This window comes from Schistocerca piceifrons, chromosome 5 (assembly GCF_021461385.2).
Source record: "Schistocerca piceifrons isolate TAMUIC-IGC-003096 chromosome 5, iqSchPice1.1, whole genome shotgun sequence".
Classification (NCBI taxonomy): domain Eukaryota; kingdom Metazoa; phylum Arthropoda; class Insecta; order Orthoptera; family Acrididae; genus Schistocerca; species Schistocerca piceifrons.
Window position 1 is genome coordinate 579,426,679 of NC_060142.1, and position 25,377 is coordinate 579,452,055.

The following is a 25,377-nucleotide window of genomic DNA, read 5'->3' on the forward strand; positions in this document are numbered from 1 at the left end:
ACTGTCAGTACACGTTATGGCAGTCTTGATAGCACAGTTGCGAGGGGTAGTGGGAGGTAAACACACGGAAGCTCGATTGCTGGGATTGCAAGCAGATTCGGCACACTTACTGACCTTGATTTGTCCTTGCTATAGTGTCTGTAATTCCTTTGCTGCTTCAGAGAGCTGGAGCTGTGTTTCATGGAGCCGGAGGGAGAGCTCGAAGTGTTCCTTGCGAAGGCGAGCAACATGTTCAAGCTCGACAAGGCACTTATGCGTGGTTTCTTGTAACGTCGTCGACAGAGACAAACATGTATGGATGAGATGAGCCCGGACCGATGTGTCGCGGGGTGGGTTGCTCAACGGAGCACAGGGGAAGTGAGTCTTGGACGGATGGTGAAACACAGTGTGAAAGTTTGTGGTGTCGCAAAAAGTCAACGCCTAGTATAGGATCGTCAATTTCGCACACTAAAAAAGTCCACTTGAGTTTGCAGTTTGCGGAGAGTGAGACAACATGTGAGGTTGAACCTGAGCATTGTAGTTTAGTGGAATTCATGGCTTGCAGTGAATTATGATGAGGGCGGATGTTCGATGACGCTAAGGACATGGGCAACAGTGAAACATCGGCGCCTGTGTCCACTAGGAACAGGTAGTCTGACGAAATGTCTTTAATGTAAAGTCGTCCACATTTATCTGGTCGTTCCCGGACAGAATGGAGCACTGGCGGGTGCCTGTCATGTTGTGCGCAGGAGGTGGCACCCAAACCTACCTGCGATTGGCGTTTGGGAAGTAGCAGAATGGTCTGCAGTTCCGTGCCTCCTCACCAAACCGTGTGGAAGAAACAGTACGGGTAGTGTGGTTGCATTTCCTGCGGAAAGTTCGTTGCCAATGGCGGTGCCCGAGGTTCGGTGGCTGCAACAGGCTCAGTTGCAGGAGGGGGTGTGCCCGGGGGAAGAGCCGGTGACATCCCAGTTGCTTGTTTACTGCTTCCTGGGGCGAGCGGAACAGTCGGTACAGTGCGGCCCCAGCCGCGTCTGGCCACAGGGTGATGAGCCTGAACATGAGACTTGTCGTGGGCAGTGGCTAGCGAAATGGAGCAGTGATGCATCGTGTAGCTTGTCAGTAATCGTCATTCTTTGCTTGACAGGTTCAGGAGGCCTTTGAGCCAGAGTAAAGCGGATGTGAGGAGATAGTTTATCTGACCAGATGGCAAGGAGAGCTGTGTCAGAGAATAGATCGGCACTGACCAGGGCACGTATCTGTCTCCAGAGCTGGGAAGGTTTGTCGTTGCCTAGTTGCTCGACCTGGAGCACTTGCCGTATTGCTGCCTCGGTTGAGCGTGCAAGCCGACGTAGAACTGTCTCTTTGGCTAGAGTGTACCGGGTAGATGAGTCCTGGGTGTGGGTGTGCTCAAATTGACGCGTCGCGGAAGACCAATGCGGATGAGGCACAGAGATGTGCCGAGAACAGTAGCGGAAGCTCAACTGGAGCCGGCGCGTGGGCGACAGGTGAGAAAAAGTTCAAAGTTTTAGACCACGGAAAGCTCGACGTTTGAACAGAGCCAGGGCCACCTGTGTTTCAGGGAGGCTGCAGAGGTGTGGGCTTTCCAGAAGCACAGTGTGGGAAATGATGTCGAACGTAGGACGGTATGTGCGAATGTTCACTGTTCGTAGTCACTCCACTCAAAACTGTGTGCGGATAAGGTGAATGTCATGGCACAAAACACTGAGGCATAGCAGTGGGATGGAGGTGGAGGTCAGGCACAGATAACAAGTTATTGTTCGCATTGCAGTCTGAGGTATCGAAGTAGGATGGCATGCGCTGATGCTAAACAGAGGCAGGCACGGGCGTGGTTGGATGCTGAGGAGGTTGACCTGTGAACGAAGCAGTTCCGGCCACATGGCAGGTATCCGCGTGGTACGGCATGGATTGCGGAATAGCAAATCATTGTCCTGGCAGTGGTAAGTTGTCCAGCGAAGCATTTGCAGAAATCGGCTTTGGTCCCACACTGCACGGAGATCCGTAAGAGGTAACTGCACAGTCAATGAGGGATGGCACATGTGGAGGTAACAAAGGTGTTTGATAGTCAGAGTCATGCACACTCCTAACCTCACTTATTGTTGCAGGCTCGAAAATGTCCGTCGAAATCAGAGTAATCATTGAGTGAGAGACATCGTGTTGCAGTCCTAGCGGGTGTACATCACCCACAACACGATGCACGTCAATCACAAAATCCGGCTTTAGGCGTTGGGCCGAAGTCATTGTTCGAATGTTGTGTTGATGTAATACACGCAAAAATAACCGACGCGGAGGCTGTGGACACAGTGAAACTGTGAAAATGGAAGACGTTACAACTCGGGGTCACCAGTGAGGAGGAAGTTGGGGTTGGTTACACCAAACAACACTCCCATTTTTGAGTAGTTCATTTATTCACCTCTTTATACAAGCAAGGCTTACACAGAACTAACATGGCGGAACTGCACATAGATAATGTTTTGCTTAGTTCAAAGACGATACTCAGATCGATACCATACTTTATGTTCCTTTCGTGTTTTCTAGAATAATACGCAAAAAGAAGTGAAACCTTTAATAGTAAGCTTGCAAAACAAACTAATACACGTATTAAACTAGTTTCCTGAACTAAGCATAGTTTTATTACACTCTAAATCACTTATCTGTATAGCAGCACAAAACTCACACGTCTCGCCTGGTGCAGGGCTACCAACTTTATTCAGCTTATACACATGTATTAAGAAAATACGCAGTTTAAGTGATAGAGTGCATTAAAGGTCTCTCAAAAACACATCATATTAGAATGACTTGCTGTGCTAAAGTGTTGGGAAATGTGACCAGTGGCTTATCATGTTACATACACTGCTCTGTTGAAATTATGTGCGTGTCCTTGCCCTGAGTTTTACTATTTTCACGCTAGATTGATTACGTCAGGTCTGGGTGCACCAAGTTCAACCTAAGCTTATGTTCCATATTTTTGCTTAATAAATTTGTACACTGAATTTATATTGTGCTGATTTCAGACTCAAAGTATGCAAAAATTATTCACAAGAAAAGAAAACTTACAAAGGTAATAGGATTTTTTTGCACACTTATTTCCATTAATCATTTGTGACACTATTGCTAGATGCCACTTACGTTACAGTGTTCTAGTGCACTCTAGTGAAACATTTACAAACTACAGGAGATGAAACCAGGTGCAGTTCCTAGTTAATGGATCTGAGGCAGAGCCACCCCAAAATACATATTACAATGTATTTCTAAATAATGGATTATAGAATTTAAATTATTACGGTAGGAGGTTAGTAGGAAATCCTTAGGCTGAAAAAAATGAGAATTCAAGAGTCCACAGAAGCCACACTCCCTGTCATCTGCTACACAGAGCATGGCATTTCAAGGTGCAACCTTAAGATTAGCTACTGCATGTGTGAGAAACATCACTTGGTGCTGACAGTTCTAAAAGCATTAACTGCCACTATCTGATTCTATGTGGTAAATATTTGAAATGGGTATTGATAATTCACTAGAAAAACTGTAAAACTATTGATGAATATATTTTTATATATTTTTGGGATGGCCACCTCCTCAGAGTTTTTAACTACTTATATGACATGATCTCTCAGGCTTTCTTGGTGTGATTGATAGATGGTGATCTTTTGGGTATGCAGCTGAATTGTTCATTTTTCTACACCAATGTCAATGAGAGATCCAATTGTCTTCTTCTGGTGACATGAGCTGTGTTATTATGCATATATCCTGCGTTATTTCAACAAGACTATAAAGTACTGTCGGTGTTGTAATGCTGTTTATAGCCCAGTTCAACTCCCTGTGAAACATCAACAATCTTCAGTCTGGTTGGAGGCCAGGCAGTCAGTATGCATAATAGCCGAGCTCATGGCACATTAAGAAGAAAACTGGGTAGGTAGCAGGAAAATAGAATAAACAACCTGGCTTAGCATTATTAACTACAGTAATCAGTTATACCCCAAAGAAATACAAAACAGTGATACTTGTGAGTATGATACATCAAAATGCCTAAATCAGCAAAAAAGGTGGCAAAAAGGCAAAAGTACTCTTATTTTACTTGAGAACTAAAGGTATTGTAGACACACTCGATCAACTGACATGTACCTATACTTGTACATGAAAGACAAATCACTGGTCATGAGTGTTTTCTATAACATTAGAGATGTTTCTGCATACAACACTTGTGTTTTGTGGACTTCCATAGATCTCATTTGAAACACAATAAAATTGACAGTGGAGAATATTCTTAGAACTTGAAAAATCACTCATTAATCAACATACACTTTTCAACATTGGAATCACTGGGGATTGCGAGGAACGTACAAAAGCTTGAAAATAGTTTCACAGTCTTGGGGTTTACAACAACAGGAAAAACTGTAAAATATGCACTGTAAATTCTACCCTTCAAGTAGTGATAGTATGTTGAAGATATGTGGAAAATCTGACAGACTTATTTTTAAATCTCATGTCCACTGCTTGTGTCCAAACTAAAAGCAATTTATAGCAATATTGAGATTGAAATTTAAAATACATACTTGTCTTTATCACTATTTTACACTGCAATATAAATGCAATGTGAGGGAGAAATTCTAATTCTTCTATTTCTTAAATAATTGGTATTTTAGATTTTTTTCCCAGTTTGAGCCCAATTTTAACAGAGCGAGTTATAGAGTGACCAAAAAAGTGGTTCAATATAATAAATTCGAACAGAGCAGCTGAGTTCAACTCATGATTAAGTACTATTCACACCTATCAGCAGCTGCCTTCTTTGGAATTGGGACTATTATATGATTCAGGATTATTACATGCTTCCTGATGTGAGAGGGTATTTTACTCGTCTCATACATCTGGTATACCAGGTGCAATAGTTTTGTCATGGCTGGTTCTCTCACATCTTAATAATTGTGAGAGAATGTCATCTGCTTCAGGTGTCTTGTTCTGACTTAGTTCTCTTAGTGCTCTGGCAGAGTCATAGCTCCCATCTCATCTTCATCTGCTTCCTCTTTCCTTTCAATACTGTTTTCTTTAAAGTTTTTCTCCCTTTATACAGCCATTTGTTATATTCCTTCCCCTCTTCCATCCTTCCCTTCTTTGCTTAGTACCTCCTCACCATCTCAATTCTAATTCTATATGTAACTTAAAAAAATGAAGTGACTGTATTTGTAGCTGGAAACTTCAGACTGAAGATTACATTTAAATGTGATAACAGGTAAAAACTGTTGCTCAGATTACAGAATTATTCTCAAAGATGAAATCTTATCCAGTTAATCTTGCTGACAGAAGATTGAGTCTGGTGAATTCCTCAGAAGTAAAAGAATAAGTGAATGTAGTGCATGTAACTGCCAACAGTACAAAATGAGAGAATTTTCATCATCTAGCTAAACGATTAATTCTGTCAAAAGTAAAATTCATTTGATGAAACTCTAAAATTACAAGGAGACTTAAGCACTGGCCAGTACTTACTTTTGGAGACAAAAATTCCAGTAGTGCTGATAAGACACATTTAAAAATAAAATAAAAAGTGTCCTCCGTTTTGGAACAGTTAGTTCCTTTCTCAGGGAGGAAAGAAAAATAGATTGGGGAAAGTTAGAAACTTGAGGCAGGTGACTCAGACCCCAGGTTGGGAGGGATCCACCTATTGTGAGTAGAGCAGAGACTAAGAGATGAGGGAGGTGTCAGATCATTGTCATGCTGATGATTTTTAAAATATGAGGCATGTGAATGGTTAGACTTTGGCATGTCAATGGGTAATGAAGTTAATACCAAGATTTTTCTATCCTTCGCAGCATAAGATAGAACACAGTTTATGACCACTCCCACCAGCAGTGAGGCAGAGACTGATAGAACAAGCAGGTGGTTTCTGTCATCAATGATGCCAAAGTGCATCAAGTGAACGGTTAGCCAGAAGCATAGTCCAGTTTTGCAAAAGTTGTCATTATCATGTGTAAACAGACCAGGGTGTAATCTGAATCAAAAAATGTAAAAACAGACAGGTCAATAACTCTACTACCTATGGTGCATATTGAAGGCTTCAGAGAATAGTGAGAATTGGTTGACAAGTGCAGGGCAGCAGGATTTATAGATGTTGTCACATCAGTGGACAGGCCCATGTGACATCATATTGATTCTTGAGCATAAATGATGCTGGATGAGGCATAATGCAAGTTATATTTTTTTTTTTTCTTTTACACTGTTCAGTCTCCAGGACAACAACATAATGGTAAGGTAAGATTAGAGTGGGATACCAAAAACAGATTATACATGAATCAAAATGAGGCAACTGATTACTGCTAAATTTTCATCTTTGTTGCTGTCTCAATTTTTCACCTTTCTTTCACTTTTACATTTTTTTCAGACTGAGAGTAATCATTGTTCTCTCCATGTTACATAATCTGTTGTATTCAATTTTCTCACAAGGGGAGGATTTACTTCAAACTTTGTACACCTTTACTAGGCCATTTAAACAATGTAATGAACAAATAGTAAGGTGCACTACTCCGGTAATTCTGAGAAAATCGCAATAAAAGTTTTACGTGTCTATTATGTAACTGTGCGAAGGTGCTGATTGTAAGAAATCATTCTTGTCAAGAGGTTAGCATTCTCGTTTGGCAAGTGTGTTGCGGATGAGGCCATGGTTCGAATCCAGCAAACACTTACTTTTTAATCCATATCTTTTTTATCATTGGTTACTGTATTTAATTTATATGGTATTTGAGAGGTAATACAATGAAAAAAAAAACATATGCATTTTTATGAAGTTGTATTGAATTTCATGTGTTAATTGGCTATTTACTATTTGTAATTAAATTTTCAAGGACGAGGGATAGGTTTGGAAAGCCCAAGTCAAACCTTAATAAATAAGGATGCAAATGCCGTTATTCACCATTAGTAATACAGTATGTCACCCAGTGTCAGACCACAAGAGTGTGCGCTGCAGGATGGTATTTGTGATACACACACGGAAAACATAAACTGAAACTTCAAGCAAATACATTTTTTTCTTGTTTTTTTGCAGTATATTACCTCTCAAATAATATAACCAGTGATGAAAAAAATAGATTAACAATTAAGGTTGAGCGGGAGTTGAACCGTCACTTGTTAGACATTCATCTTATGCAGCTCGAATGCAAATCACTTGACCACCATGAACTCTTAATGTATGACTCCTATGCACACATACATAAGCCACATAACAGATACATAATGCTTCTCTTGTAATTTTCTCAGAATTGCCAGAGTAGTGCAACTTACTACTTGCACAGTATGTTATTTTAATGACCTACTAAAGGTGTGGAAAGTTTGAAGTAAATCTGTGATGCCAATGTCATGGCCTCCCCTTGTCACTGATGTGGAATCAGCTACCCAATCTACAAGGTGTACTATTGACATGAATAAACAATTTCAAGAATTTTCTAAGTGGTACCAGACAATAACAAATCCACTCTGAAAATTCCTGACTATGTTTATTTATTAATAATCGGCATTTTACTTTCTTTTGACAGAAACCATGACTACAAAAAGACTGAAACCTGTTCAATTTGGTTTCTTTTTCATGTACATGTTTACAATATGAACTATATTTTCTAGTATTTCTTTCCTTTCTGCCTGGTTTTTGATTATGTTTAAGCTTTTAATAAAAATAAACTGTAACATTCACATTCTAGTTTTACATACCTTTTGAAGATTGATCTGCAGTTGCTGCTGTTCTTTGATTAATGTTTCTGATGTTTTCTTAGACTTCTCCAATTCACCCTCCTTAAATAATAAGTTGTCCTTCATTACAGAAAAGTCTTCTACACTAGGAAGATGCCCAGAACGAGCCAAGTTCCTGCTTATTTCTTGTAAAGCTATCTCAATATCACTCTCCAACTGATCCAGACGGGCTATGCTCTGTTCATAATTTTCTTTATATGTTGAAAGAAACTGTTCCATAGTTTCTTCACGTCGTCTGAGGTCTCTGTATTTCTGGTGCCGCTCACTTTGACTCTCCTCCACATCCTGAAAAATCAATAGACAGTTTCTTACAATGACTTAAGCAAAAAATACACAAGTTAAAGAAAAAGTCAAAGTAACTGAGCATTTTACACAAATATGTGGACATGCTTAAACATGCTGTGATTGGGATCCCTGTGTGAAGAGATGTGGGCTGACACAAAGAAATATTTGAGGCCATACAAAACATGAAACTATCAAACTTCTTCCACATTCATCTCTTGTCTCTAGATAGGGTAAAAGCTGTTCTCCTGTCAGAATTTAAAACACTGTGGCTCAGTATGTTACTTGATGGATCAGTGGAACTACCACAAACTGACTGATGCACCACGGAGGAGATGACCATGCGTCACATGACAATTTCCTATTTTCAATTAGGTGAAAGACACTTCTATCCAACCACAGAAAACACATTCACAACATTAACATCCTTCCAGTGAAAAGTATTTTCAACTGTGTCCAGAGATTTAAAGCCAATATCTCAAAAATTAAATGGACTTTGTTTCCAACTTGATAATGGTGTATTTCAACATATACTCATTCATATAACCCTAAAGTTCAGACATTTCCACAGCTTTAGATCCACTGTCAACATGGCACAGTAACAATGGATAAACACAAATGTAAACAACACAACTACTGTGCCAGAAAGTGCTTGACCCTCTCAATGAAAAAATACGAAAAATAAGCCCACAGGTATTAACTGGAAGGATAGTATGCTTACAAGTTACATATTATCTTCCTTCTCAAATAGAATGGGATGGCACATATCAGAACACTATGTTTGCTACATACATTTTTCCCTCTTGTGAGATGATACCCAAGAGAAAGACACTTCCTTTAGTTACTGCAGTGTCTAAAGAGTTTCCTGTAGTGTGCACCATTTTGTTTATTGGCTACATTTGTTAAATGCTCTTAAAAGGTACATAGTGCGAAAGCATGTCTGGTTTTTGAATATCAGGTTTGGTCTATATGGCTATACTCAGAACTAACGTCCACCAGTGTGTAGGCCACATGACTTCTGATTTTCAATTAGTATTTTAATTTTTCTTTTACAGGTTTGTTTCACATAGGAAGGGTTAGGGGGAAAAAGTCTGATTCCTTCTAATTTACTTTATGCATCATACAGAAGACTATTTACTCCTACACAATGCATGTTTGTAATATTTCAGGGATAATCCTTATGCTTCTTGAATGACTCATAAAATATTAATTTTCTGACTTTTATTTTAATAATTTTATCAAACAAGTAACACATCAAGACATAGTTTATTTCATGAGATACAATCACTTTGTTGTGTGTATTATTATTGCATGCCTCAAGTAGACATTGTAATTGGTAAGAATGTTTGAAACCATACTATTTTCTTAAAATCACTAAAATATACTTACTATCATTGTCTGTGACACATATTTTAAATATGATGTTAGTTGAAGATAAAGAACAAAATCAAATTAAAATGTGAGTCTTAATATGTAATTGTGAACCATTATCCTGTCTGCCTGGCTCATTTTCAAAAGACTATTATTACTGAAATGAAGTACATTTTTATTAAAGCTAGGAAACATGCTAGGAAGAAATTATATTCAATATTTTATGAATAATCCGCTAAAATGTAATATGGACAACGGATGGTGACCAGCGAGCACTTATGGTGTTGTACTAATCCCCCTAACCAACAAGTTTGAGGGGCTGTCTTTTACTGAAACTGAAACTGTCAGTGGGACTCACTTCACCTCTTTTGGGGAAATTTGTTTTGTCTGGTGTCAGGAGGTAGGGAATCATTGACAGTTGCGGCGAATGGATGGTGCCGCTTAGGAAAATGGCAGAAAGGGACAGAAAAGGAAACCAGGTGCACTCAGTGTGTATGCCTGGGGGGCCTCATTCAACACGTTGAAGAGGCTATTCCAATGGCCACTGAGGGAACAGGGTGCAAGCAACTGCACACTGTGGTGCACGTTGGAACAAATGATGCCCTTTGTCTGGACTCTGAGGTCATTCTTGGGTCAGAGACTGGCAGAGAAGGTTGAGAAGATCAGCCTTGAGCATGGAGCTTCAACGAAGCATTGTGGCTCTTTGGTACTGAGTTGAGTGGAAGGACTGAACCAAAGATTTCAAAAGTTCTGTGACAAGCTAGGTTGTGACTTCCTGGCCTTGCGCAATTGGCTTGAGAACTGTAGGGTCCCCCTAAATTGGTCAGGTGCACATGACACATCATCAGAGGCTGCTACTCTTGTAGCTGATTGTGTGTGGGGTGCACACAAGGTTTTTTTTTTTTTTTTTTTAAGGCACCCCTCCATGAAATCCAGGTAACTGTAGCTGTATGAAACCCAAGTATCAGTGAAAGATTGAAAGAAATGTCTTCCACAGGTGGGAGTATAAAAATCCCGTTGGTAAACTGCCGAAGCATTCTCAACAAAGTGTCAGAGTTTGAAGCACTCATGAAACGCAGTGCAGCTCACATAATACTAGGTACAGAAAGCTGGTTGAAACCTGAAATTAATAGCAATGAGATTTTTCAGGAACATTTAAGTGTGTATCAAAAGGATAGGCAAATGGGAAATGGTGGTGGTGTAGTTGTCATGTTAAGCAAGAAACTCAAATCCACTGAAGCAGAAATTGAAACTGCATGTGAGATTGTTTGGGCAAGACATAAGTATCAGATGTGAGCATAAAATAATAATTGGATCCTTCTATTTCCCACCAGAACCATCTCCTGATGTTATCAAAAACTTTAGAGAAACCCTCATGTCACTTGCTCGTATAAGTTCTTCAATCATACTGAAATCATCAGTGGAGACTTTAATCATCCAACAACTGGGAAAATTACAGTTCTGTTAGTGATGGGCATGATAAGACATCCGATGAAACTTTACTAAAGGCCTTCTATGAAAACTACCTAGAACAGATAGCTAGGAACCCCATTCATGATGGAAATGTATTAGATAGAAATATATTGGATCTAATGGCGACAAACAGACCTGCTCTCTCTGAGGATGTCCATATTGAAACTGGTATCAGTGACCATGATACAGTTGTGGCAGCAATGATTACCAAAGTACATACGACAACTAAAACAAGCAGAAAAGATATATATGTTCAGTAAACTAGATAATAAGTCAGTAGTGTCATATCACAATGAGGAACTTGAAATTTTCAGCACAGGGCAGGAACATGAAGAGGAACTCTGGCTCAGGTTTAAAAGAATAGTTGACTACACACTGGATAGCTATGTACCCAGTAGAACAGTTCATAATGGGAGAGAACCTCCATGGTATACTGTCACTGAAAAGAAACTTCTAAATAAACAGAGATTACTGAATATGGTTATACATAGAGAGATGCTGAATGAAACATGTTTGGCTCTCGAGAGAGAAATGCATGATGCATTCAGTGACTACCATAGCAGAATATTGTCAGGTGATCTTTCACAGAACCCAAAGAAATTCTGGTTGTAAGTAAAGGCTGTTAGTGTCACCAAAGTTAGTGTCCAGTCCCTAATGAATGAGACAGGAACTGAAATTGAGGGTAGCAACGCAAAAGCTGAAATCCTTAACTCCATTTTCAAACCCAGTTTAATCCTCATACCACTGAAAAGATAAATGAAATAAGTATTAGTGTCAGTGGTGTTGAGAAACAGCTGAAATTGTTGAAACTGAACAAAGCTCCAGGGTCCAATGGAATCCCTGTCAGGTTCTATACTGAATTTACAGCTGTGTTACCCTCTTTTCTAACTATTCTATACTGAGAATGAGATTTCCACTCTGCAGCGGAGTTTGGAAGGTAGGAGGTGAGATACTGGCAGAAGTAAAGCTGTGAGGATCGGGCGTGAGTCGTGCTTCGGTAGCTCAGATGGTAGAGCACTTGCTCGTGAAAGTCAAAGGTCCCGAGTTCGAGTCTCGGTCGGGCACACAGTTTTAATCTGCCAGGAAGTTTCATATTTTATACTGAATTTGCAGCTGAGTTAGCCTATTTTCTAACTATAATCTATGATAGATCCCTCGAACAATAAACCATGCCCAGTTCTAAAAAGGCACACATCACACCCATCTATAAGAAGGGTCGTAGAAGTGATCCATAAAACTACCATCCAATTTGTTGTAGCACCTTAGAACATATTCTGAGTTCAAACATAATGAGGTTTCTTGTACAGAAAGATATCCTCAATGCCAACCAGCATTCAAAAACAACAAACATGTGAAACCCAACTCGCCCTTTTCTTCCATGACATACTGAAAGCTTTGGATCTTGATTTCCGAGTTGACTCAGTACCGCACCTACACTTTCGTCAAAAGTACGATCATATGGGATATCAAGTGAAATTTGTGACTGGATTGAGGGCTTTTTGGTAGAGGCACAGCATCTTATCTTGGATGGAGAGTCGTTGTCAGATGCAGAATTAACCTTGGGTATATCCCAGGGAACTGCATTAGCACCTTGCTGTTAATGAACTTGCAGACAATATCAATAGAAACAAACAACTTTTTGCAGATGATGAAGTTATCTATAATGAAATATTATCAGAAAGAAGCTGCACAAATATTCGGTCAGATCTCAATAAGATTTCAGAGTGATTCAGAGATTGGCAACTTGCTTTAAATGTTCAGAAATGTAAAATATCACACTTTGAAAATCGAAAAAACATAGTATCCTATGACTATGATATCAATGAGTCACTGTTAGAATTGGCCAACTCACACAAATATCTGGGTGTAAAACATTGTAGGGATATGAAATAGAATGATCACATAGGTTCAGTCATGGGTAAAGCAGTTGGTAGATTTTGTTTATTGGTAGAATAGTGGGAAAGTGCAATCAGTCTCCAAAGAAGATTGCTTACAAATCACTCGTGCAACTGGTTCTCGAATGTTGCTGAAGTGTGTGGGACCCATACCAGATAGGACTAACATAAGATATTGAATAGTCACAGGTTTGTTTAATCCATGGGAGAGTCACAGAGATACTGAAGGAACTGAAATGGAAGACTCTAGAGGACAGACATAAACTATCCCGAGAAAGTCTATTAACAAAGTTTCAAGAACTGGCTTTAAATGATCACTCTAGGAGCATGCTGCAACAATCTATGTATCGCTTACATAGGGATTGTGAAGGTAAGATTAGAATAATTACTGCATGCACAGAGGTATTCAAACAAATATTCTTCCCGTGCTCCATATGTGAATGGAACAGGAAGAAACCGTAATGACTGGTACAATGCGACGTACCCTCTGTCATGTACCTCACAATGGTTTGCCCCACCGTACACATGTAGATGTAGATGAATTGTTATATTTACATATATGACTAGATTAATTGTGAATGAAACTGACCTGTAACAAAATTCATATATTATATAATGTTGTTTTATTTTACAATTCATATAATGTCATTTACTGTTCTGATATTTGTCAAAATTTATTGTATTTTTTTTATTTTCATTTTTTAATAATCACGTCAAAGTAGCAAAACGTATAAAGGCCCATGCGGGAATGGAGAAAGCAAGTGCTCATTTAAAATTTTTACACATGGGGAATTCATATTAACAAGTAATGTGAAAGCTGGGAAGGTTATTCTGAACCTATTGTTAAAGACACACTCATTGTGGTTACTGTCATTGAAGGAATTTTAAATGATCTGCCTATGATGGTACAGGAGTAGCATCTAAAGAAGCCACTGGTGAAGATACAGAAGGATAACCGATTTTGAAAGAAATTACTTGGCTGAGTGTGGAGAACGTAGATGTGAGTATGATCACTGAGATTGTTAACAACCATTTAAAACCTAGAGCAGAGTCTTACCAGCATAAGCAAAATGTGGTGACAGATGAACAAAGTTCAAACTAGGTGATATAGTTTTTGTAGGATGACGTAAATGGAGGTGACAAAAGCTGCAAATGAATAAAGAGTGTTTTCATTTGTATGACACGCCTTACCTGGTCATGGAGGTGAAGCACCCTAGTGTGTTTATGCTAAAAGATCCCATTTCTGGGAAAATGATAGGTATTTGCAACATACAGGATTTGCAGAAAGGTGTACAGACACCAGAAATTAATGTTCTAAAAGAAGAGCTTGATCTATTGCCGAATGGGGGGAGATTTTGGCAACAGACTACTTATGAAAGAAGAAGAATTAAACTCCGAGGGAAAATTATGGAAAGGTGAGACTGTCAGCCAGCTGTTATGGGAGAAATTACTGTGATGAAAGTTGTCTTGATATTGGATTCAGGAAGCAGTGTTAGTCTTATTTGGGAAGAGCTACTGGAAATAATTGCGGTCTTGGAATAGTCAGTGGTCTCATTAGCTGCAGTCTATGTTAAGGATACTATCAGAAAATTAAAGTAAATCAGGAAGCATTCATGAAATTTTCTATTAAAAATTTGTGGTTTATACACTCAGTGTTAGTTGTTGCTAACATGTGAATTAAAATATATTAGGAATGGATTGCTTAGAAAAAGTGGAGTAGATGCATACCTCACTGAAAGGAAGGTAAGAATTGCATATCAAAAAGAGACGAGAGATGTGATTTTCCAGAATGTAGGAAAAAGATATGCTAAAGTGGAAGGTGGAACTTAATAATATGTATGCACTATGTGTGATCATTATGATATTACAACAATCGAAAATCAGGATGTAATGGGACCGTATTATGAAAAGGATATTTGCTACTCACCATATAGCAGATAAGCTGAGTCACATATGAGCACAACAACTTACCCCACCTTGTCCCTGTATGCTCACACAAGCAGCAGTTACCATCCCCCACCCTTACCCTGCTATCCCTCTCCTTCATTGTACCAGTCTCGTCTTACCCCCACAACCCGGGTATGTGTATATTGTCTATTTATGATGAATGCCTTGTTGGTCGAAAGCTTACTTTCTGCCAGTTTTTTTTTGTTGCGCCCGTCTGTGACTCAGCATTTCTGGTATATGATGAGTAGCAACTATCCTCTTCATAATACTGTGATATTACAATACACTGCTTAAGTACTAGGTTGGTTGTTATTTAGTTTCAGTACTGGATTGTTCATTATTGTTTGTGTGTTGTACAGTATTTGAGGTTGTATTCTGAACATTTTTTCATAGAGTGAATTCCATATATCACATACACTACATAAGAAGTGGTATGAATAAGAAGAGAAACAGATGCGATACTGAAGAACTTTACTTAAATGAGTAAACCAAGAAACATGAACATGGAGGACTTTGTATTTCTATTGTAATTGTATTTGTTATTTTGTCCAATAAATCTTATATGCACAGCACAGCTTAACACATCAGATATGCTAATACATCTTCATGTTTACATGATGTTTCCTATGTACTAATGAAAACAATTATAACTAAACCACTTTAACTAGAAAGTTACAAGTGAAAATATGAATAAACTAATATTAATGATTACAGTCTCTGCATGCTACAAGCAGATAGCCATATTTACACAATATTTTTGTAAGTGATAAACAATGTGGCTTATACACTCAACATTAACCATTCTTTTAAAACTGCTTAAAATTTTTTAAATCATTTATTGCTTTAATTTCTTTTAGCAGCTTATTGTAAATAATTTTACTGTGGTGTAATGTCCCTTTTTGGCATAAACTAGATTTTATCTGGAGCATGTGAAAGTTGGTTGGTTGGTTTAAAAGAGTGGTGGAGGGACCAAACTGATAGGTCATTGGTCCCTCGTTCTGATTATAATAATTCCACAAGGGTAAGAGTAAAATAATCAAGACATACAAAACACAGCTGGGAGAAAAGAGAAAACCACAAGAATGACAGCAGGGCAACAAACACTAAAATGGACAAAATCGGACAACAAAACCACAGAGAGATGCATGAAACATGTAGAAGAGATCAGAACAAGAGAGCAAATTACCATGGCTGGCTGACTATGAGAATAAAAAGGAGAAGCCAGCCACATTGCAACACATTACAACCTCCACCCTAAAAGCACTAGGGTGGAGGACACAGAGGGACAAAGGACATATGCTAAAACTTAGATCAAGTGATAAAACCCACCATCATGAATAAAACATAAAACTAGAGCTGCTGTTGAGGCATTGTCGCCCAACACCAAAGGTAGGGTGCTGGGAAAGTTAAAAGTCCGCCACAAAGTGGCTAAAAGTGGGCAGTCCAGCAAGAGGTGGACAACCGTCATTTGTGAGCCACAGTGACACTGAGGTGGGTCCTAGCGACGGAGGAGGTAACCATGCGTCAGTCACATATGGCCAATGTGGAGCTGGCAGAGGACAACTGGTTCCCTGCGAGAGGACCGCATGGAAGACTTCCACACATTCATAGTCTCCTTCATGACATGCAGTTTGTTGTGTGTACTCTTATGCCATTCTGTATCCCAAAGCCAAAAAACCCTGCAGCATACGACAGAATGCAGGTCAATTTCGGAGATGCCTATCTACAGAAGCGGTTTCTGTGTAGCCTGTTTGACCATTCTGTTGGCCAACATGAACTGGGGTCCACACAAACAACACTGAATGACGGGACAGTTCCAGGGCATAGATGGACTCCTGAATGGACCCTACCAAAGGATGGTGAGGGTAGCACTGGTTGATAGCTTGTAGGCTGCTCAAGGAGTTAGTACACAGGAGAAATGGCTCACCAGGGCATGAGCAGATGTACTCAAGAACACGAGATATGGCTGCCAGTTCTGCAGTGAAAACATTGCATCCATCTGGCACGTAGTGCTGTTCAATATGTAGTCCATGAACACACGCAAAGCCTACATGGCCATCAGCCATTGAGTCGTCGGTGTAAACCACTTCATGGCCCTGATGCACCTCGAGAAGCGAGAGGAAGTGACAGCGGAGAGTCGAAGGGTTAACAGAGTCCTTAGGGCGATGCAAAAGGTCCAGAAGAATCTGCGGCCTAAGTGTACACCATGGAGGTGTATGTGAATGGACCTCGAGGAGAGGAGGTAATGGGAACAGTACAAAATACAGAAGTCATCCGCATACAGAGAAGGCAAGACCAACAGCTCCTGCTGTACCATTTTGATAGCCACTAAAAATAGAGAGAGACTCAATACGGAGCCCTGTGGAACTCCATTCTCCTGAATATGGGGAGAACTATGGGAGGCACCAACTTGGACATGGGAAGTATGGAGCGACAGGAAGTTTTGGATAAAAATCGGAAGCAGGCCCCGGAGACCCCACTCATACAATGTGGCATGGATATGATGGTGCCAGGTGGTGTTGTATGCTTTACGGAAGTCAAAAAAGACAGCAACCAGATTACGGTATCTGGAAAAGGCTGTTTGGATGGCAGACTCGAGGGACACAAGATTATCAGTGGTAGGGTAATCCTGGTGGAAGCCGCGTTGACATGGAGCCAGTAGGCCACATGACTCCAGGACCCAATCCAACTGCTGACACACCACACATTCCAGCAGCTTACAAAGAAAGTTGGTGAGTTTGATGGGCCAGTAGCTATACACATCAAGTGAGTTTTGACTGCTTTTGAGCAGCGGAATGATGGTGCTCTTCTGCCATTGCGATGGAAAGATGCAATTGCGACAGATCCAGTTGAAGATGACGAGGAAATGGCGCTGGTAGTCAGATGAGAGATTGTTAATCATATGACTGTGGATCTGATCCAGCCCAGGAGCTGTGTCGGGGCAATGTGCAAGGGCACTGAGGAGCTCCCACTCTGTAAATGGGGCATTATAGGGTTCACTGTGGCATGTAGTGAACTAGAGGACTTTACTTTCCATCTGCTGTTTGAGGGTGCGAAAGGCTGGGGGGTAGTTCTCTGACACAGGGGCTCAAGTATAGTGCTCAGCAATCGCATTTGCGTCGGTAGATAACACACCATTGATGTTAGTGCCAGGGACACCTATTGGGGTCTGGTACCCAAAAAGACATCTGATCTTCATCCAGACTTGGGAAAGTGACGTATAGCACCCAATGGTGGACACACCTCTCCCAACACTCCTGTTTCCATCATTTTATAAGCTAGCGAACATGGGGACTCGAGGGACACAAGATTATCAGTGGTAGAGTCACCCTGGTGGAAGCCGCCCTGACATGGGGCCAGTAGGCCACATGACTCCAGGACCCAATCCAACTGCTGACACACCACACATTCCAGCAGCTTACAAAGAAAGTTGCTGAGTTTGATGGGCCAGTAGCTATACACATCAAGTGGGTGCTCTACAGAAGAGTGCCACTTATGTCACTGTAGAGCTTGCCGACACACTTTCATTGCCTCAGCAACTTCTGGTGACCACCAAGGGACTGTCTTTCACCGGGGGCACCCTAAAGAATGAGGGATCGCATTTTCTGCCGCAGAAACTATCGTTGTAGTGACCTGCTCAACGACAACATCAGTGGCACCATGTGGGGGAGATTCAGAGGTGACAGCAGAGGTGAAAGCTTCCCAGTCTGCCTTGTTGAAAGCCCATCTGGCTAGGCGTCCGTGGGCATGATGCTGCAGGAGTGACAGGAAGATGGGAAAGTGGTCACTACCACACAGGTCATCATGTGCTCTCCAGTGGATAGATGGGAGAAGGTTAGGACTGCAAACCGAGAGATCAATGGCTGAATATGTGCCATGTGCCACACTGAAATGTGTGGGGGTACCTGTATTTAAGAGGCAGAGGTCGAATTGTGACAGTGAATTTTCGACCTCTCTATCTTGGCCAGTAAGCATGGCACCACCCCACAAGGGGTTATGTGCATTAAAATCTCCCAAAAGTAGGAAAGGTTTGGGGAGTTGACCAATTAGTGCAGCCAATACGTTCAGGGGTACTGCACCATTTGGAGGAAGATATACATTGCAGACAATTATTTCCTGCGTCGTCCTTATCCTGACAGCCACAGCTTCAAGAGGGGTTTGTAGGGGCACAGGTTCACTACATACTGAGTTCAGGACATAGACGCAAACTCCACCTGACACTATTATGGTCGCTACAGTTCCAGTAATATCCCTTATAGCCATGGAAGGCAGGGTCTGCATTGCCGGGAACCAGGTTCCCTGGAGGGAAATCCAGAAAGCAGGTGAAAAGCTAAACAGTTGCAGTAGCTTAGCCAGGTGGTGGAAAAAACTGCTGCAATTCCACTGGAGGATTACATGATTGTGAGACTGGAAGGCATGAAACACTCAATGAGGTAGCCTCCACCTCATAGTCACCTGCTGCCACACCAGATGAGTACCTGTGCGATCGACATCCATTGTGTCTGAGGGCCCAGCAAGAACTACGTCCTCAGTGGACGCAGAATCTCCACTTCATCCTCAGACACAGAGCTTGTAGGTAGTGGTGGTGTGGGTGTCACCACAGTACCTTGGTTCTTGGGGGTCTTTTTCTTTTTAGGTTTCTCTCGCTGTTCCTTAGGTTTGCCTTGCTGGGAGGGCTTCACTGATTCAGTCTCAGGGACCGAGGAGGACGGTGAAACCCCACGACCAGCTACCTGTGGCTGCTTCAGCCACTGGCGGGTGTCAGCTTTGCTACTGGCAGGAACCTGGGAAGGGAGTGACCCAAGGGGTCCCTTCCTGGCGAGAGGAGCCGAAGAAGACTTACGCTTCTCAGGCTGAGAAGTGGGGACTGACTCCCAGATGGTTGGTGGGGGTGTTGCTCCTGAAGTTGGTTGTGCAGGAGCAACAGAGAGGGAAGTGGCCCCCACTGTCAAGGCGGCAGGTGGAGTCTGACGGCTCTGAGAGCCAACTGTATGTGGCAGAACGGAAGATGGTAGAACCATTGTCATAGCGACAGCGTAGTTTGACATTACATGCACAGGATGTAGCCTCTCATATTTTCTCTTAGCCTCAATGTAGGTCAGTCAGTCCACACTCTTGTATTCCATTATTTTTCTTTCTTTCTGGAGAATCCTGCAGTCTGGTGAGCAAGGCGAATGGTGCTCTCTGCAGTTGACACAGATGGGAGGCAAGGCACAGGGAGTATTGGGATGCGAAGCACATCAACAATCCCAACAGATGATGCTGGAAGTACAGCAAGAAGACATATGGCTGAAATTCCAGCACTTAAAAGCACCCCATCGGGGGAGGGGTATATGGCGTTATGTCATGGTAGACCATCACCTTGACCTTCTCGGGTAATGTGACACCCTTGAAGGCCAAGATGAAGGCACCAATGGCAACCTGATTATCCCTTTGATCCCGGTGGTGCGCAGCTCATTGTCAGACAGCAAAAGAAGGTCCCTGTGAAATATGTTACCCTGGACCATATTTGAGCTCTTATGGGGCATGATGGAAACAGAAACATCCCCCTGTTTGTCACAGGCGAGTAACGCCCATGACTGGGCAGAGGGTGCTGTTTTGATCAAGACCGATGCTGACTGCATTTTGGACAAGCCCTCCAACTCCCCAAACTTGTCCTCTAAATGCTGCACAAAAAACTGAGGTTTCATTGACAAGAAAGATTCCCCATCCACTCTCGTACATATGAGGTACTGGGGTGAATAAGCTTTGCTGCCATCCTTAGCCCGGCGTTCCTCCCATGCTGTGGCCGGGAGGGGGGACAGACAATTTGAGGTCATGTTTCTTAGACATTGTTAGACCTTGGCCGCTTAGAGATTGCTGGCGTACTATGCTTCATGGCGCGTCATCCACCCTGATGCCACCCACTCCGACCAGGGGCCTTCCCCACGGGTGCCACCCAGCCGCAGCAAAGGCCACCTGGCAGGATGGGCATTGCCGTGAGTCCCGATGCCCCAGGGTCAACAGTGCAGGCATCAGCAGACCAATTCCTGTGTGGTCAGTGGGCTACAACCAACAGAGTACATGGCGGCCCCACCACAATGGACTGACTACCGTGCTGGATATCAAGTGCAAACGAGCTAAGAAGTCCATTATCGTCAACAGTATAGAAAGCGATACTGCACAGAGGATGGAGGAAAATGCACCAAGGAGGGTGACCTCGCCCAACAGCTGGAGAATGAGCGGAAGTGCAGATCTACACCGATGAAGGATGCGAGAGGTCTCAGTGCATGATGGAGACTATGCACCATGTAAGGCTCCCTTCCCCAGTTGGCTCACTCTTCAGGAATATTTTGAAAAATGGAGGTCAAACCCTACAGGGGACCATAACATAAAGGCCGAAACATGTGATACTCCTTTTAGTCACCTCTCACGACAGGCAGGAATACCTCGGGCCTATTCTAACCCCTGGACCCAAAAGGGGGGGGGGGCATTTGAAAGTCTATTTCCTGTCTTGTGTTGTGATGAAGAAGAATTTCATTTCTGAGGAGGACACTAGGATTTGTTTTTGCATATTTCTTAATAAACACTGCACTATCAAAGATGCAAATACATGAAGAATCCCCATTCTTTTAAGTAGTGGCCTGCAAAGTTTTTTCCTTATTATTCCCGCCAATATTCTTGCTATTCTTTTTTGCATCCTGATGAGTTATAGGCAGGATGGCGAGTTACCCCAGAAAGTGATCCCATACTTCAGAACAGAATGTGTATTAGCATAAAGAAACAGTCATTAGACAGCCCTTATGACAACAGTTTTCAAGCATTCTCATTAAATAGTATATGGTACTTAGTCTCTTAAATATGCTACCAGTGTGTGTATCCCATCTAAGGTTACCCAAAATTTTGTATTAGCTACACCTGCAATATCTGGTTCTGAATTTTATATCCTCTTCACTGTTTCTCTTGACATTATGAAAACACTGCTGTTTTACCTTTATTTTTTATTAGTTTGTTTTGGCTGAATCAGTTTGCAACACTAGTTAGTTTCTCAGTCAGTGTTGCTTGTAACATTTCTGCTGTCTTCCCACTGATTAAAATGCTTGTGTCACCTGCAAACTTGATAGAGCTATGACACTGTTTGGTTAATGCTAGGTCATTTAAATACATCAAAAATATGATGGGACCCAGCACTGAGCCCTGTGGTATGTCATACCTAACTTCTTTGTAATCAAAAATCGGCAGAATGATACAGTTATTACCTCAAACAATGAGGCTGCTGCACCTAAGGAAGAAACTCGTGCCGAAGCCTCAAGAACCAAAAATAAATACAAGTGGACAAGTATAACTTACAGTAAAAGAATTCGATATGTCTCAGTAATGAAAAAAAAAAAAAAAAAAAAAAAAAAAAAAAAAAAAAAAAAAAAAAAAAAAAAAAAAAAGAGAGTGAAAAAATTGAATTCCTTATTATAGCTGATTCTCTGCTAAAAAATGTGGTAGTTCTCAATTCCAAAATAGGAATCAAGACCCACCAGTTGAAGAAACACTTTAGCAACATGTACAGCTTACAGGATGGTTCAGCAGAGGCATCTCGGAAGAATTACACAGGAATCTTCATCCATGTACGTACAAATTCTCTTAGAAGCAGCACTGATGAGGAAATTGTAAGTGAAACAAGAAATTTAATTCGATCTGCCTGTAGCCTCTACAAAATGTCTAGAATCATGATGAGTGGTATTATCTACAGAAGATCAGTCAGTGATCGATATACTGAGAGAATAAACCACGACTTACACAAAAACTGTAACGATCTAGAAGCTGTGTTCATAAATCCTAATAAATTCTTAAGCAATAAATGTTAGGGTAAAGACAGTCCGCATTTAAGGGGACCACACCCCGCCTATCCAACCCATGTTAGTTTAGGCAATTATTTGACCCATATCTGAAAAAACTATTTGACGCGGGACCTTAATATTTTTACTGTATGTTACATGATGCTAATAGAGTCAACTGTACTAAAATCTACGTTATCCATTTTATAGTTTTTAAGAAATACTTTTTTAATTTATTAACAAAAAAGTATTAAGGTTTTTCTGCAGAAAATATTTTTTTGTGAACTTCCTAAGGGGGGGGGATATTAATGAATGTAGTACCAGAGGTGGCTTTTTATGTTATGCAGAGTCTCAGAAAATTTCATTCATTTATCTATGATAGTTTCTGATATAATGGGCATATGTACTGAAAATTTTAGTTTGTGGGAAATTGACTTTAAAGAAAAAACTTCTCAAATTTGTTACTTACAGTTAATTAAAACTATCCTGCTGTGAATGATGGCCCTTCTTTGGCCTCTAGCAGGTCTTCCAGCTTCTTTTTCACCTTCCTGGATGTTTGTCTTGCTTATTACGCTATATTAGGTGCAGACCTGTCTGCATCGGCTATCCTCATTTTACCGCAATGTTGCAGCCCAGTGATCATATTTTCACCAGGATTAATTCCCCGTTTTTTCAGTACCCAACAATTTCCAATATTACCACAATTGAAAGTAATAACAGCATCATGAACTCCTAGCTTCATTGTATGCATGCCTACAAATACAGTTTTAGGAAGGCAGTTCCAAATTATGCTGCTGAAACATTCATTTGGGTTCTGTGTCTGCCCATGCAGACATTTCCTTAGAAGGTCAGGATGAGACAAGTCTCTGAAAATAGTTTTAATTGCTGTAATAACAGCAGCAGGAAGAGAATAATGGTGAGAATAAGATTCTCCATTTGCCTGAGCTCTATTTATTTGCACCACGAATTTTCTCCTGATGGACACAATCCATGACATGGCCTTTTCATCAGTAGAGGACTTATGGAACAATATATCCCAAACATCTCTCTTCATTGCCTCCAGATTTTCTATATTTCTCCTAATTGCCTACCCATAGTATACCTGCAAGTTTTCTATTTCAGTGTTAGCTAACCGACCCTGTCTGGTCAACAATTTTCCATCTTCTAATTTTTTTCCTCTCATATCAACAGTTAGTTTTCTCAGCCTTGTTCCCAAACATTTTTGAACATGGCCTACACATCCTATTCTGTTAATAACGGCATCTCCATATGGCTTAGAGGTCACCACACTGTTGTATGCCTTACTGTCACCATCACCCAAATATTTGGTGTACCGTACGCCTCTTGTTCCTACGGAGCAATGAAATATTTGTTGTACTCCATGAACTTCCATACAACCACTTGTTCCTCTAAAATCAGCCACACAGTAGTGTTCTTTATGTTAATTGACTTTACACCATTGGCAATATTTAGACATTATCTCCATATCTAACACTTTACCGGTGTCTACACTCGTGGCAGTCACTACTCCATTTAGAGAAGTATGTCCTCCTTTCTGCCAACTTCCATCAAGTTCAGCTGCCATATCCGAACATCCATCATTTTCTTCCACTGCTTCCCTAGCAGCCAGTTTCATGCTTTCCTCACTGAACTCACATACAGCTTTCTCTAATACTGCAGTCAGTTTTTTCAAATTTATTTTGTTGTTGATGTAAGTTCATCACTGAACAAAATGTTTTCCCTGCAGCTATGCCCTTGCCAATGGACCACCTAACATGCAATGTAGGGGATATAAAGATCTAAAATATATGCAGAAAAGTGGGTGTGGCACATAAACACATGTGGTAAGAAAATGCTCTTTAAATGCTCAGAAAATTTTTTTTTCAGCAAAATCCCTTTCAGAGTACTTAAATAAAACCTTAATCTATTGAAATATGATGAAAACCAAAAATCGATTTTTTTTTTTTTTTTTACCTGAGCCACCGTGTAGTCCTCTGCAATAGGTTAGGATCCAAAATTTTTAGTAATATGTTCACTGATACATGTGAAATTCTGCAAAACAGGGAAGATTTATAAGAAATAATGAGGTTGAGAAACAGTGTTTGGAAACGAAAACGGCAAGACTGAAATGGTACCCAAGAAATAGTATGTTTGAGACCATAAATAGAAAAGAATGTCCCTAAATAATGCTCTTGAATATAAATAGTCTTTGTGTTGACTTTTCAGACAAAAGTCATTAAGTGGACTATTTACAAATTATGCTATCTGAATGCAGAAATATCAAAATTACTTGCCTCAATGAACACTGGCTTACATCTGACAATATTAAAATTCTTAATAAAACTGAAAATTTCAAATTAGCCAACAGCCTTTGTAGACGAGAGAAATCACATGGAGGCTCTTGCATACTTACTCATCCTGATGTAAAACATGAGAAATGATTTTAATCATTTGAGTGAAATGCGTATATTTCAAAGTTACTGTATGGAGTTAAGGGGCCTAAACGTCATAGTAGTTTCTATTTATAAAGTACCAGAGAAAGCTAAATTGAAGCTTTTCTGGTGAAATTTCATTGCCTGCTTGAAAAAATCAGTTAATAAAAAAGGAAAAAGATAGTAATAGCTGAAGATTTCAATATTAATATCATAGTTGAAAGCAATGATGTGTCCAAAATCACTGACTTAATAAAAAACTTTGGCTTCAAAATACACTTCATGCAACCCACTAGAGAAAATGCACAGTCAGCTACCTGTATTTGATAATATTATAGCAAATTATGTATTTGAAGGCGCTTATAAATTTTGCATAGATTTAGGAACCACTGACCACTCTGCATTATTCATTGAACTACCAAAAATTAAGAAAGAAGT

The 25,377-nt window shown here is 40.6% G+C and overlaps 1 protein-coding gene across 1 annotated transcript in view; it reads right to left on the minus strand.

Annotated features, from left to right (window-relative positions):
• LOC124797868 (intraflagellar transport protein 74 homolog) overlaps nt 1–25,377 on the minus strand; it is a 212,613-nt gene that overhangs the window by 63,663 nt on the left and 123,573 nt on the right. Inside the window, exon 7 of the mRNA XM_047260954.1 lies at nt 7,693–8,016. Coding sequence (XP_047116910.1) covers nt 7,693–8,016 — 324 coding nt within the window. The remainder of the gene's footprint in view (nt 1–7,692; nt 8,017–25,377) is intronic.